The following is a 13,979-nucleotide window of genomic DNA, read 5'->3' as shown; positions in this document are numbered from 1 at the left end:
AAAATGTTGATAAACACATTTACATTAGAGTACAAAGAAGTCTTTTATATTAACGTTACAGTGTGATAATGTTAATATAAAGGCATTTAATGCAAGAACGGCAACACCCCATAGTTTGAAGTAATATTGAGTTGCACTCTGACCTTGATATAAATCTTAATCTAAAAATTAATTTAAAAAATAAAGAAGTTAAAAGACAAGTTAAATGATAACAGAACAACATCTTTACTTTTTATTGATATTGAAATCAAATGGACAATGAACAAACATGGTCAACCAACATCTGGCTAGGATCTAGTTCTCTTTAAAACCACAAATGTCTAATTTCAGTGACATAGATGTTTTATATAATGTATATATATATATATTGCCTTCTGTATATGTACATAGGTACACGCATCAAGTACATACACACACTGTGGAGGTTTAAACACGCATACAAATAGGTCACATTTATTGTAATGACTTGACTTCAGTTCCTGACTAGGAGGGGGAGAGGCTTTCAAAAGAAATGCATAGTTTAACACAATTTGCCACAAGCAGGCTCTAGACACAGTTCAAAGTACACACACTGAATTTGGAGTTTTGTCTTAAGAGTTTGGTCCTTCAAAATCAAAAAGAAAAAGAAACACTTTGTACTGGACATGCTGCAGAAAGAAATGTGAATGAAACCATTTAATATCAACCTTCAAAGGTGAAAATATTAATGAGGCTGACTGAGGCTTAACAGTGACACAGCATTATAGGAATGATATTGGGGTTTGGGGGGGGGGGGGGGGGGGGGCTCGTAAAGCACTGTAGTGTAGCTGTTGGCCCAAACAAACGTCAGCTTTTCCCTTTTAGTGTCCTAACTCACCACCCTTGCACGACTGTCACACACAACATGAGACCTTGTGTAGATCTAACTGTCCTTGATTTCATTTTTACTAAACAACAAGGGAAACAAAGTCCTGACTGGTCTATAAAAGAGGTGTAAAGGTAAAATCTTTAGGGGGCAAAAATGGTGAGCAGGTACATCAGGGCTAATCTCTACAGCCCTGCCAGGAGGAAATACATCAGGGTAAAGCAAGTGGCTATACCCTGTGAGGTGGGGAAACAAGGCTGTGCATGACTGACAGATATGGACACAAGTGGTGTAAGTGCCCCTTGATATCAGAATACAAAGTGTGGGGCATGAATAGTTGGTTTTGTTGACGTGTCATGGAAAAAGATGATATGGAATGATTTCCTGAGCAGCCTTGGGTGCCTAGCGGACTAGTGGGGACTGCTTCAGGGAGATGAGGACCGAACGCATGCGGGACACATCCTTAGCCTGCTTGCTGGACTTGGGATTAAAGTCACAGAGCCGTGCCACCCGCTCCCACTCTGTGCCTGGGTTGTTCTCATCCAGATCTGAAATCATGGCTTCCTCAGCTGCCCTGTAAGCATCAAAGAGGAGGAAAAGACATGGAAGAGCGAGCCATCAGTGGGCGAAGTCACAAGATACACAGATGTGCAGCCCTGAAAAAGACCTCTGCTGACTAACACCACATACAAGTTCTTTAGACAAAGTCATTGGTGCCAACAGTGAAATTTTTAAACCAAGTTCTCAGTTTTGGTTCCACTTAAATTAAACTTAAATTTTTCCATCTGATTTTGGGTTAGGGGTTGAACTTTTTTAGTTCAGCAGAGTCTACCTCAGGGCTGGACAGTCCAATCACTGCACACAAACATCCATCTATCTTTACTCCTAAAACTGAGAAAGCAACAAGGAACAAGCTTCCCCAGCTTCATTATCGGTGGCATGCCCCCCACTTTACACAATACAGCAAGTCACCTGTATATTCTACTCTCAACAACATTAGGGGGAGATTTATACACAACAATGAGAAATCACGCTCAAGCCAAAAACAACCAACCCCCCCCAACCAAAATAAATAAAAAAAATATAACAATAATAACAATAATAATAATAATAATAATAATAATAATAATAATAATAATAACAACAACAACAATTTAAGAAAAATGTATTTCTGGCTGGATAAAAGTATTGTTCATTAAGGAACTCAGCAAGAACCAAGTATAGTGATATGTAGTTATCTGTATACTTGTTCTTGATTAATAGAAACAGTAATACATGTTCAGATTTTTAATCAAGCCTAACCGAACAAAACAAAAAACAAAACAAAAAATGCATTAGGCATGCATTGGCAAGCAGAAAAGCGGGGTGTTTTGGCTGTGGCAAAGAATGCGTTGACACTGAAATTATGCGTCTCAAATGCCAAACAGATAATTAACCTTAAAATATTTAGGCACAGGTGTGGCTTCATTAAATCCATCAAAGAACAAAAAAGGCCTTTACAAAGATTACTTATGTAGTTAAAAAATGCAAGTAAATAAATAAATAAATAAATAAATAAATAAATAAATAAATAAAATGTTATAAATGGATCAGTTCCACTACTACAATTTAAAACGCAAGCCACATATATTGCTAAACTCTTGTGACTCCCCACCCACAAACATGAAACTCCAATGCTATTCTTTAGTTCTACTTATAAGGATCTTTTACTCTCCACCCCACCTGAGCTAAAAACTTAAACACAGTACACAAAGCAAAACAGGGTAGGTGAGAAGCTAATGAGCATTCACTTTCACAACCATCTACAATACACAAGGGACTAGAAGGACCACAACATCAAAGGAGGAACATTATACCAAACCCTAGGCTCTGGATCTAACTCTTGTGCTATTCAACTGGGTACCTGTGCAATGCACTATAAACACATACACACAGACAGAACTGCATCTAACCCCTGTGAAAATGATAAAGTATTTTGAAATTCTGGGGTTTTATATTTTTACTTAACTGGTCTAGGCGGTAGCAAGGATGGTTAATATGTGTGCTTTAAGGTGCATAGGAAAAGAAAACAGGGAGAAACAGTTTCACAAGTCAGAATTTAGGAGAGAGAGAGGGAGAGAGAGGAAGAGAGAGGGGGGGGGGGGTGAAATAAAAGACAACAAAAATGAGCTCAAATGCAGATGTTTAAAGCCAGCATGCAAAAGCAACATTTTTCTTTTGACTTTATTTTCTTAAAAATGAAAATGATTAGTGTGCAGCCTTTGGTTTGCTAAACTGAACTGATCTTCTATGCTTTTAACTCAGGTACTCATTCCCTAAAAATCAGCTTCTCAATCTGTAATAAAGTTAATAAATTTAACCATCTACATCATCTCAGTAATTTTCTGCTCTGCAAAGAGTCCAACAGCTCATTTCTTTGATTTTATTTTTCATGAGATATAAACACACAATGTTTCTACATTTGTAAATAACACTCCAATTCTTACTTCCTCCAAGTAGTAGGTATCATAGCAGAGTGACACCAATCAGATGGAGGAAGAGGAAGTGGAGCGATTATGATTCGGTGTCATTCGCCAATACTAAGGCTAAAATTTCATTCTGTCTGTTTGGGTGAGTACAAGCTAATAAGCTGGAAAGCTTCAGGGGTGTGCACATTTTGAGAAAAGGACTATTTAAATAAACACAAAGACAGTAGAAATGTGATGCTAAGTTTCAGATGAGCAGCTCATTTACTAGTTCAATGAGGAAGGAACTAAACACTTTAAACTACTGGAGGTAATGTAGGAATAACAAGAGGCCTAGAAATTCTTTACATGAAACCAGGTTTTGCACTAAATTCTTGCATTTTAAAATGGCAACCTAAGCTGACAGAAACAAAACGTGCACACCACAATCAAGGCTAATGGATACACCCAAGTAATTTGATAGCAGAACCAAAGGCTGCACAGCTCAAGCTATTCGATAGTTAGCTGGGCGTATCAGCAGGTCATCTTAACATTCTAATAAAGCATGAACACAGCTCAGTTTGAAGCAGTTGTGTATCCACGATTTGATATCTTCACATTTCTTATAGAAAGAAAAAAAAAAATCCAATAATTACAACTGCCTGGAAACAAACTCCAGACTCATTCAGCATTAAAGAAACAAAACCTGGCATGTGTTTCTAAATAATTACTGTTTTCTTAATTATTTATATGCTATATCATGTTTATATACTAAGGAACCTCAAAAGTACCAATGTGAAGTGAAATTATTTACCATCTACACAAAGTTTGCTGCTTCAGTTTAGCAGTTTCCTTCTTTGCCGTGAAAATGAACAAAAACAAAAGAAAACTGCTTCAATTCCAGAGTTTGAAATCTGAGAGGAGGACAGATTTCCTATCCTGAAACAAACGTAATTCATGGGGAAACGGTAAACGGTATCAAAACATTCTTTCACTGTGAGCGTCAGGAGTGTCTGAAGATATATTGGCACAAGGCTCATGTCTTTGGAGTCCACGGTTTAAGAGATATGGCGAGTCGAAATGTTAAAAAGCTTAATATTTTAAAAAGTATAAAAGTTATGAGGACCAAAAGATACAGCTGGCATTAGCAGAAATAGCAGAGGAGTTTAAAATTTGAATGGTGAAAAAAAAAAGCACAAAAAATGTGGGAGTAGTTAGGCAGCAAAGAATAAAGAAACAGGAACTCAATAGGTTGAATGCCTACGGCATTCACCAAATAAAGAATGCTACCAAAACATCCTGCGACAGCGACTTCTTCCACCATCCAAGAACAGTTTAGTGAATGACAATGACTTTTCTAGAATGATGGAACACCATACCATAAGGCCAAAGTGATAACTAAGTGGCTCAGGGAACAAAACATTGAAATTTTAGGTCAGGCCAGGAAACTCCCCAAACCTTAATCCAATTGAGAATGTGTGGTCAATCCTCAAGAGGTGGTTGAACAAGCAAAAACACATTAATTGTGACAGACTTCAAGCAGCGATTAAGAATGTGTTGCCATCAGTCAGGATTTGGCCCAAAAGTCGATTGACAGCATGGTCGGGCGAACTCCAGAGGTCTTGAGAGAGAAAAAAGAAAAAAGAAAAGAAAAAAAAAAAAAAAAAACCAACCCAAAAAACAGGGCCAACACTGCAAATATTGACTCTTTGCATAAACTTGATGTAATTGTCAATAAAAGCCTGTGAAACTTATGAAGCACTCGTAATTATACTTCATTACATCACAGAGACAACTGACAAAACGATCTAAAAACAATGAAGCAGCAAACTTTGAAAACAAGTACATGTCATTCAAAACTTTTGGCCATGACTATAATATAGAAGATTAAGGGGGAAAAAAAAAAAAAAAAAACCACACACACACAATTGCTTCAAACTATCTCTACATATCTTACTTGTAAGTAAAACAAGAAAATCAACATTAATAAAGTTGTTAAGTGGAAAAAAACCCAAAACAGTTTCATTAATTTTTACGCAGTTGATGTAAGCAGGTGTTAATTGTTGGAAATTTATGAAATGCATTTGGATAATGAGTTGCTGAAGAGAATAAAGAGAAATGAATGGCAAATTAACAATGGCACAGTTGTGAAAGTATTAATTTGATTTCCATGGGTGTGACGGCATGCGTTACTGAAATATACCAACAGGCATCAACTCACAAATGCCATGCAGATGATATGCAGTTAAAATTATGAATGCAGTTTATATTTTTAAAAAGTTCAAGCTGGATAGGCAAAGTAACGATTATGAATGCAGGCATTTCAAATGTATGACTGAAGGAGAAAGTAACATGGCAACAGAAAGATGATAAACTGATGATCTAACCAAAGAGATTAATGTGATGTCAATGGCTGTTGACAATGGGAAAAAAAAAAGCTAAAGTAAACAATAAGAGGAGGATGTTAGTTGGAGCAACATACACATAACCAATGAGCTCAGAGAAGGGTTGCTTGTAGAAGTCTTCATCCAACACCCTGGACAAATATCCACCCAAACGACAGAGCAGCAAGAAGGCAGGAGAAAAGAGAGAAAGTGGTAAAAGGGAGAAGAGGAATGGAAACACAAGCACTGCAAGTTATCATACAACAATATGCTCAGGCATATAATCAATCAAAGGCTCAGGTGTTTGATCAATGTCAGAGGGATTTAAAGACTGTTTAAAGATGCCATGGCCCCAGTCATGCACAACAAACTTTTAGCTCTTCACACCTCTTCTATTTCCACCAAATTGCCTAATTTTGAATACTTGACACATTTTTAACTAATAAGCCAATTAGTGGAATGTCGTAACCCAGTATGTTATAGCTATACCTATAAGCGTTGGTGCGTGTATGAGCACAAAAAAGCTTAACCCCACATCGGTGCATGCATCGCTGTAAGAAAAATCATGTGACCGGTGAAACAGCTGCTGTGCTGTTTGACACGTAAGCACAACTTTCGAATCATTCACATTTGTGCTAAGGAGTAGATGAGACTGCTTTAGGTGCCCTTTGTGTTTTTACATTTTTGACTTGCCGTTAACAACTACACAAAGGAACCATGGAGGGAATACAAAAAATATTTCTCCAATCTGGGATCATTTAACCCTACCTTCTCCCCCCACATACACAAGAAAGAAAAAAATTATTTTTGTGAATTCTGCATTTGACATACTATATTAATCTATTATATTATTTTTTATAATCAAATTAATTTCAGTATACCATCAGCTGGTTACATAAACAGGACCCTTCACTCATTTGGTGGTCAGAACCTAGTTTAGTCTCTCTCCATACTGCCTGCACTTCACTGTTATATCCAGTAGATGTCGCTATCAATGAACACCCCAACACACCATTGACACAATAGGAGTAATGTGCTACATGGTGCCATCTGCCCGTCCTTATTTTACAGGTATACCTCTGAGGTATAATGGGCTATAACACATGCAATCTCAATGTATTCATTTGCTTATTTATAAGGAGTCAGTTTTTTTCCTCTTTTAAACCCACTACCCTGTATAACTTTCTGAAGCAAGAATACAGTAAAAGGAGCTCTGCATATTACCGATTATCGAAAGCTGACAGTCACTGATAGTGACCTTGCATGGTTTTAGTAAATTACCTACATCAAGTCACGAATGCAGAAGTAGAGATGCACCGATCGAGCATTCATTAATTGCAATCAGCTTATTTTCTGTGTTTTCCACCTTGTCTGGTGATCAGTCAGACTCCCATATGACCATATGATTACAAGCCAGTCCTTTTAATGCACATATGACTCACAAACAGCAGCGCAGGCTATTAGTTGTACACCCACTCACACGCTACACTGTTAGCGCAGAAGTGAGATAAGAAACAAAGGTGGCTTAAGCAAACCACAGGGAAATGAAATTTGTTGTTCAGAACAACAAATTTAAAGAAACTTTTGAAAATGGACATTTTAAAGAAACTAACAGAGGAAAAGTAGCTAACGCTATCCAGAGCTCAGAGGCAGCCTCAGTACGAGCAAAGGATCAAGGTGGTTATGAGGAAAATTATAGAGGAAAAGAAGACAATGTCTTGTTATCTGGTGACGTCATATCAGGTAAATGTGGGTGTACAACAGCTCATTTTCAGGTAATTATTTATACTGCACTGAAGTTGTTTAAATTAAAAAAGATCCTGTAATTGTCAAGTTTATTGACACTGAAGAAAGCTGGAGTTTTGTTGTCAGTAACAGTTGTCAGTTAAAAGCCTGCAAAAATCAGTATTGGCAGATCAGAAAAACATCTATACTGACCAAGAAAATTGCATTCGGTGCATCTCTACATAGAACCTTCCTGTGATAATAAAAGGCAGTAAAACAGTTTTTACTTCACAGGAAACATTTGACTCCATTTGTTTTCCTTAAAATATAACACATTAGTTAACAGATTTCCAGAAATAACAGGAAATTGCATAGACTTGTCTTAGGTATAGGTAATTTTAATGACTGAAGACATGCAGTGAACAGTAACTCCAGCGTCTGAGAAACTTAATAAGTGGGGATCAAATAGCATTTTAACTAAAAAGGTGATGAAAAGCCACATGAGATTTCCCCTTAGAGAGAATGGATTTTCTTTACAGTATGAACTTGTAGACAACTGAAATAAAAACCGGTGCCAAACACAAATGGGGACACCAGCATAATGTGTTTCTTGAAATTCAGGGATAGGTTAGTTCTATTCCTCCTGAAAGAACAACATATGGATAGAAATTTCAGTAATTATTTGTGAACTTACTCAAGGGTACAGAAGTTGAGTGACCGGGTAGCCATCATTTCTTCACCTGCCACAACTTACAGATCTACATTCTTTTTAAGCCGGGATAACTCACATATATCCCCACAGTCTTCTTTCATTTTTATTGATCTTCCATCCTGTTTCTATGCGTCCAAGACTACAGTACCTGTTATTGGTTTTGGTTTTCTCCAGCTGCTCATTCTGCCTGGCATGCCACTCCTCCAGCTCCACCTTGGCCTTCTCCTTCCATTCCGTCTCCTGCTTGCGAGAGTTAGCATCTGCAGAAGTAAATGCAAAAATACAGAAATCACACACAAGAGCAGAGACTGATAAAAGAATAAACATCCCCAAAAAGATGATAAACAGAATTATGTGAAAGGAAACAGGGATAATAGGAACACAAAGATTTGGATAACACTGCGTGCGGAATCTCCGCTAAAGGAAGGTCATTTAGACAGAAAAATTATACAACAATATTTCAGGAAAAAGACACAAGTCAAATTGACATTACTAAATTGGCTAGTTGAAAACCGATTAGAAAGGTACTAAATTGTTATGAGGATCTAATGCTTGGTGATCAGAGATGCCTGGGGTTCTCACACTGTCACACACAGAGAAAGTAACCCCCCTGCATTGCTATAGCAACGGTATTGCAACATGATAATTTATATCACGTAAAAACTGTTATCATATTGTCAACAATAATATTGTTATGGCACAGCCCTAATCTCTACCTTTACTTATCACATCTCACAGATCAGTGTTCTGCCCTACCCTATAGTAAAGCGTTCTGCTGGGTGCTTACCTAGCTCCTCCAGCCTCTCGCTTTGCTCCTCCCTCCACTTACGTAGACTTTCTGGTTCAGCCTGCAGTCGGTCTGCATTAGAAATTGCTGCATAGGCATCTGATGGACCATTGCTTTCCTGAGAAAGGAGCAAAATGGTAAGCACAGTTTACAGTTTTATCAAAATTTCCAATGATTTGGCTATTTATCCATTCATGTTTAGTGTTTCATTTTTCTAACCATTATCTGAAAGTTATAATTAAAGTGGAATTGGGTTCCCCACCCCCACACCCCAATACGCATACCGTACATGTATTCTTAGAAGCAAGGTTCTCTGACTGACAGGAAAGGAAGATATGTTGCAATGACAGCACAGGAAAAGGAAGCTGAAGTGACTAACAGACAAATATTCAAAAGCTCAGATACTAAAAATCACTGTTATGGTGTTAAAAGGAAATTAGTATTTTCCACAATGACATACACAGTGAAAATTCTGCAGAATTGATGTATAAACATCTCTTGAGGAAATTGCAATATTCAAGTAAATGCACTTCAAGGCTAATTGCTGTTTTTACATTTATAAACGGCAATTATCAAGGGAATTAAGGAACACACCTAAAATGAGGTTGTCAAGAAACAAAGAAGTTTTAATCCAAATATGAGAATCTTCAATGTCATTTTTTTAAACTGATGCTGTTAAGTTGTACAGAGTGAAATGTTTTTTTAATAAATCAACCCCCTTTGACCTTTACTGATGGCTTAAATTAGAGGTGTGGCCATTGTAGCCAATTGCCTGCCATCAGGCACTACTTTGAGTCACTGAACGGAACTGGTTGCAGGTCATCTAAGAGCAGACATGGTGCAGTCTGACCTATTTCAAATAGGTCTTTGGCAGAAAAGGCCCCTCTCACTGTTGTATATCAATGCATCCTTGGACGCAACTTCAACACACTGAGGGTATTTTTTTGTTTTGTGGATTCAAATCCTTCTTTATGGTGCAGGCATTTAGTACAGGCCATCCTTTTCATCCCTCTTTTTATTCTTTCTTTAGCACTGTGCGTTAGTGCATACCCAAACCATAATTTATGTATTAAAAGATTTTAATCCTTTCTGCACTTATACACACAAAACACAGAGGAACAAACACAAGGTGAATTCCAACATGATAACAGTACCCCATGAAGCTCTCCATTGATGGCACCATCTAGAAAAGGTAGAGGGGGGACTGCAGTTAGAAATCAAGCAGACAAATAAAGGCATACACATGACAAAACGTATTGAAATATTAAATGTCCTAAAAAAGAGATTTTTACCATGCTTTGAACTTGTCTAACAGAGAACCAAATATTGTTGCTAAATGCACTCCTGTTTCGTAATAATGGATGTCAGCATTTCTGACCAACAATTCCTACAGCTGTGGCCATACTAGATTGGAGGAAATGAGTAAGTCATGAGCAAAGGTTGTTAAGCTGTGCCCATTTCCTAAGTGGCTGACACAAACTGCTGTAAATGTAGCCGCAAGCAATCAAGTTGATTGGAAAGAATGAGTGGCACTGCCAGCAGCAGTAGCTTATTTCAGCATAAACTAGGACGTATTAATAAATGACTTCAAGTTTCACCTCTACATGTTTAGTGTGGAGTTCAAAGTAATCTTACACAGGTTAATATCAACGCTAACCATGTCCACTTGGCTAATCTGCTAGCTCAGTTAGCCTTAGCTTCAGTGTCCATTTAAGGCCAAAATAGCGTCTAGATTAACCGAGTGTTTAGCGTTTAGTTACACATACACAAAACCCTCTGTCACTAATGACGCCAAACAGACAACATAAAGCGACATTTTCTTCGCTTGAGCATAACAGCCACGCACCGTTACTGTCTCCTAGCGAAGAGGGGACATCTCCACTGTCCAAGATGCTGAAGCCTTCGTCGTTTTCAATGCCCGCAATTTCGCTCTCCTGCTGGGCCAGGAAAGCGGCAGCGGGGTCCTCCTCCGAGCCGACACCGTTTCCAGCACTGGGCGCGTTCAGCATGTCAAAATCGTCCATGTTGTCTGTAGTGATAGGGGGATAAACGTGTGAAACAACGAGCAGGTGTAGCACCACTGAAACCGATTAGACCAGCAGGAAGAAGGACGAAAGGGGAAAAAAACGGTAAAAGCTGGCGAAGCGGAAACAGAAGAGTAACCAATCACAAGCAAGAATGGATTACTGGCAGTAGTGATGACCAGTCATACAACAACTTTCTCATAACGGGACCAATCAAATATTTGAAAGCGTTTCATGCGGATCCCATGACCTGCTGGGTGCTGCTGTCAGAAATAGAGAAAAATCTGCAGTAATTTTTTTAAATCTGCTGCACGTTTAACACGCAACTGTTTGCATAGTTATAAGTGTGAATTCGTCAGATAAGAAAAAAAAATATCAATTTATTTTTGTGCAAATCCAAAAATGCAAACATTTTGTTTCTGTAATAAAGAACAAATCGGATTTTGTTTTTGTTTTTAAACAAATTTCAGCTATTTTTTCTGTTTTATTTCCTCAGTTTGTCCGTTTACCCTCTACCTTTACAAGGCCTGTTATTGATTTAACTCCCTGATATTGCTTAACCATTATATTGGAAAATTGTCTTGAACTGTCCTATTCGATCACAGACCGTTATTCCAGTTCTTCTAGTCTTATAGACGTCTTCTGTCAAAAACTTAGCAAGTTTTCCAGCTTCCTCTTCATAACCCTGGCAGCAGTTGTGTCCAGCCCCGGTATAATTCCGCGCTGGTTAATTATTCACAGTTCTGACAGTATCAAAGGGCTCAGGTGGCAAGCGTTCACCTGACTCGGGTTATATAGCTGGGTGCAACTGCTGTTTTAAAACAGGAATACTGGCGGAGTTACACAATGAACACTTAAAATATTAGTTTGTTTATTCTTAAAGTTAATTTAAAGATAACATTCAAAGAGGTTCAAAAACTCCAGCACAACTGATTTGAATTACTCATACACATGCTGGGTGAACGGTACAGTACTGAAATATGAATTATTTTTCTGACAAAACAGTATATTTTCATGGCCATGACTTCTCCATGAAAAATCCCCCTTTACAATGCTTTTACCAAAATTAATATTATGCTGCAATTTACTGTGTCCGCTAAACTCACAGTATTCACAGTTTCACAGGTGATAGCTTTGCACAATAGTTGCAATCTCTTAAACAATGCATTTAAGACAGTCAGTTATGTTTTTGGCTACATGCTGGTATGTCCCAAACACCCCTGTTTAACTACAGTTGCAATCTACATTATGGAAGTAGTTGCAAAACTAAGCAAAGACAAAAAAAAAGTCTATCATTATTAGACAGGAAGCCTCTTCAAGTACACTCACAAAAATTAACAACCTGCCTTATATGTTACAACTACAAAGCATGAATGTGATGATGGAATTTAATAGTAAAACAATGGGTTATTTATTTAGTACAAGGCAATCTAATCCAGTTTGTGTTTAGTGGGAGAGACCATGCGTTTTGTTCCAGAAAGAAGGCAACAGAGTCGTGAACCACATGACCTGTAGTGCAGCAGATCATCTAGCTTCTTCATTTACAGGTTGCCACAGCAGCTCATCTCTTTCATTTTCTTCTGTCACACAAAGCCCTTGCATGTCTTCGTTCACTACATCCATGAACCCCCTCTGAGGTCTTCCTTTTTTCTCATGACTGGCAGCTCTATATTTAACATCTTTTTCTCAGTATATCCACTATCCCTCCTCCAATCCAGCCTCAGCCTTGTCTTCCAACTGCTCAACCTGAGCTACCCTTTTGATGTACTCCTTGTAAATCTTGTCAATCCTAGTCACTTGTGATGAAAATCTTAGCCACTGGAATTCTATAGGCTCCACCCCTGCCTTTTTGCTAATGCCACCTTCACCAAACAGTACATCAAAGCAGGTCTGACTACCATGTAAACTTTCTCTTTCACTACTGCTCCCCTGACACTTGTCTCCATCCATTCCACCCTGTCTGTACTCTCTTCTTCACCTCTCTTGTACATTGTCCATTCCTTTGGATTGGCTTAAGGTATTTGAACTCATACACCTTTAATATTTGTTTTTCATGCCACCTCTTTCCAGGCTCTCTTTCACCTGCACATTTGTAGTGTTCTTTCTTGGCACGATGCTTTACTGCTTCTCACTGATCATTGCCCCTCTTCTCAGAATGTGAGTCAAACCAGAAGAAACCAAAATGGCTTTTGGTCTATCCCCATGAAGAGCCAGGAAATAAGGGGAGCAATAATTAAGAACCGAGAAGAGAAACAAGCCAAACAGAGTGATTTGTATAAATTACCAGGGTTTTGTGAATATAAAAAGACCCAACACAAAGAGATGGCTACACTATAGCAGCAAAGAAAAATACCTCAGCTGCCAGCAAACCCAAACTGACACCAAACTAACACTAGTCTCAAGGACAGATGTACAAAGGACACCTGAACAGGTCTCCACTTTCAAAGCCAGTTCACACACTAACTAACCAAGTAGCTCCTAGCTGATTAGGGACAGGCGCACACTGGCTCCTCAGAAAAATGTGAGGCAGCTGAGTTCAACAGAGAGCCAGAGTACACCAAAAACACCCACACAACACAAAGCATGCTGGGGCTGTAAGAGCCTTTATGTCAGTGTCCTTGGATCACCAATGGCTGACAAGACACCACATTTTTTCTGTCCTTTGAAGTCCCTACAGCAGATCTTTCTTGGGGACTCCATCTAAATGGCTGCTGTTGTTTACATTGTAAGGTAAAGACTCTCAAATAATAGGAAAAAACAAAGAAAACCCCAACAATCACATGGTCGTCTTTAAACAAGTATTGACAATAGTAGAAAGAAAGAAAAACCTCCCTTTTAACAGTCTAAATCTCCATCTAACAGTTAAAAATCTGGTCGCAGTAAATGGCTACTGCGGGTAGGAAGATGGGGCAATAGGCACACATGATTCCAGACTTATTTTTAAGGTCTGGTGGCTTTGAAAGGGGTCATGAGATGAAAATTCATAGCTTGATTTTTTTTATAGACTTACACTTTAATACAAGATGCCCTTTCTTTCAAGATACTGCCTGGCATAATTT

General features: G+C 38.3%; 1 protein-coding gene across 3 annotated transcripts; it reads right to left on the bottom strand.

The window, feature by feature from the left end:
* Positions 1-209: 209 nt before the first annotated feature.
* On the bottom strand, positions 210-11,048 carry clta (clathrin, light chain A). Of its 3 annotated transcripts, XM_003449949.5 has the most exons (7): positions 10,743-11,048; positions 10,051-10,079; positions 8,897-9,014; positions 8,258-8,369; positions 5,771-5,824; positions 2,853-2,888; positions 210-1,418 (listed from the first exon to the last, which is right to left on the bottom strand). In XM_003449949.5, exons 1-7 carry the CDS (start codon positions 10,918-10,920, stop codon positions 1,247-1,249), a joined length of 699 nt encoding a protein of 232 aa, XP_003449997.1. In that variant the 5' UTR covers positions 10,921-11,048; the 3' UTR covers positions 210-1,246. The 3 variants fall into 3 exon arrangements, with proteins under 3 accessions (XP_003449997.1, XP_005454826.1, XP_003449996.1); XM_005454769.4 differs by lacking the exon at positions 2,853-2,888; XM_003449948.5 differs by lacking the exons at positions 2,853-2,888; positions 5,771-5,824 and having other exon boundaries at positions 10,743-11,042.
* Between the last annotated feature and the right edge of the window lie 2,931 nt (positions 11,049-13,979).

Source organism: Oreochromis niloticus, linkage group LG6 (assembly GCF_001858045.2).
Source record: "Oreochromis niloticus isolate F11D_XX linkage group LG6, O_niloticus_UMD_NMBU, whole genome shotgun sequence".
Taxonomy (NCBI): Eukaryota; Metazoa; Chordata; class Actinopteri; order Cichliformes; family Cichlidae; genus Oreochromis; species Oreochromis niloticus.
This window is presented reverse-complemented; position numbering and strand designations above follow the sequence as displayed.

Excerpts from the sequence above, each read along its gene's own strand:
- clta (XM_003449949.5), bottom strand. The coding sequence starts at position 10,920 with ATGGACGATTTTGACATGCTGAACGCGCCCAGTGCTGGAAACGGTGTC. Across the intron at positions 2,889-5,770 it reads TCTGAGCTCATTGGTTATGT|CACACATATTAACCATCCTT; the intron begins GTATGTTGCTCC and ends TGCACCTTAAAG. Across the intron at positions 1,419-2,852 it reads CCTTGCTACCGCCTAGACCA|GGCAGCTGAGGAAGCCATGA; the intron begins GTTAAGTAAAAA and ends TGATGCTTACAG.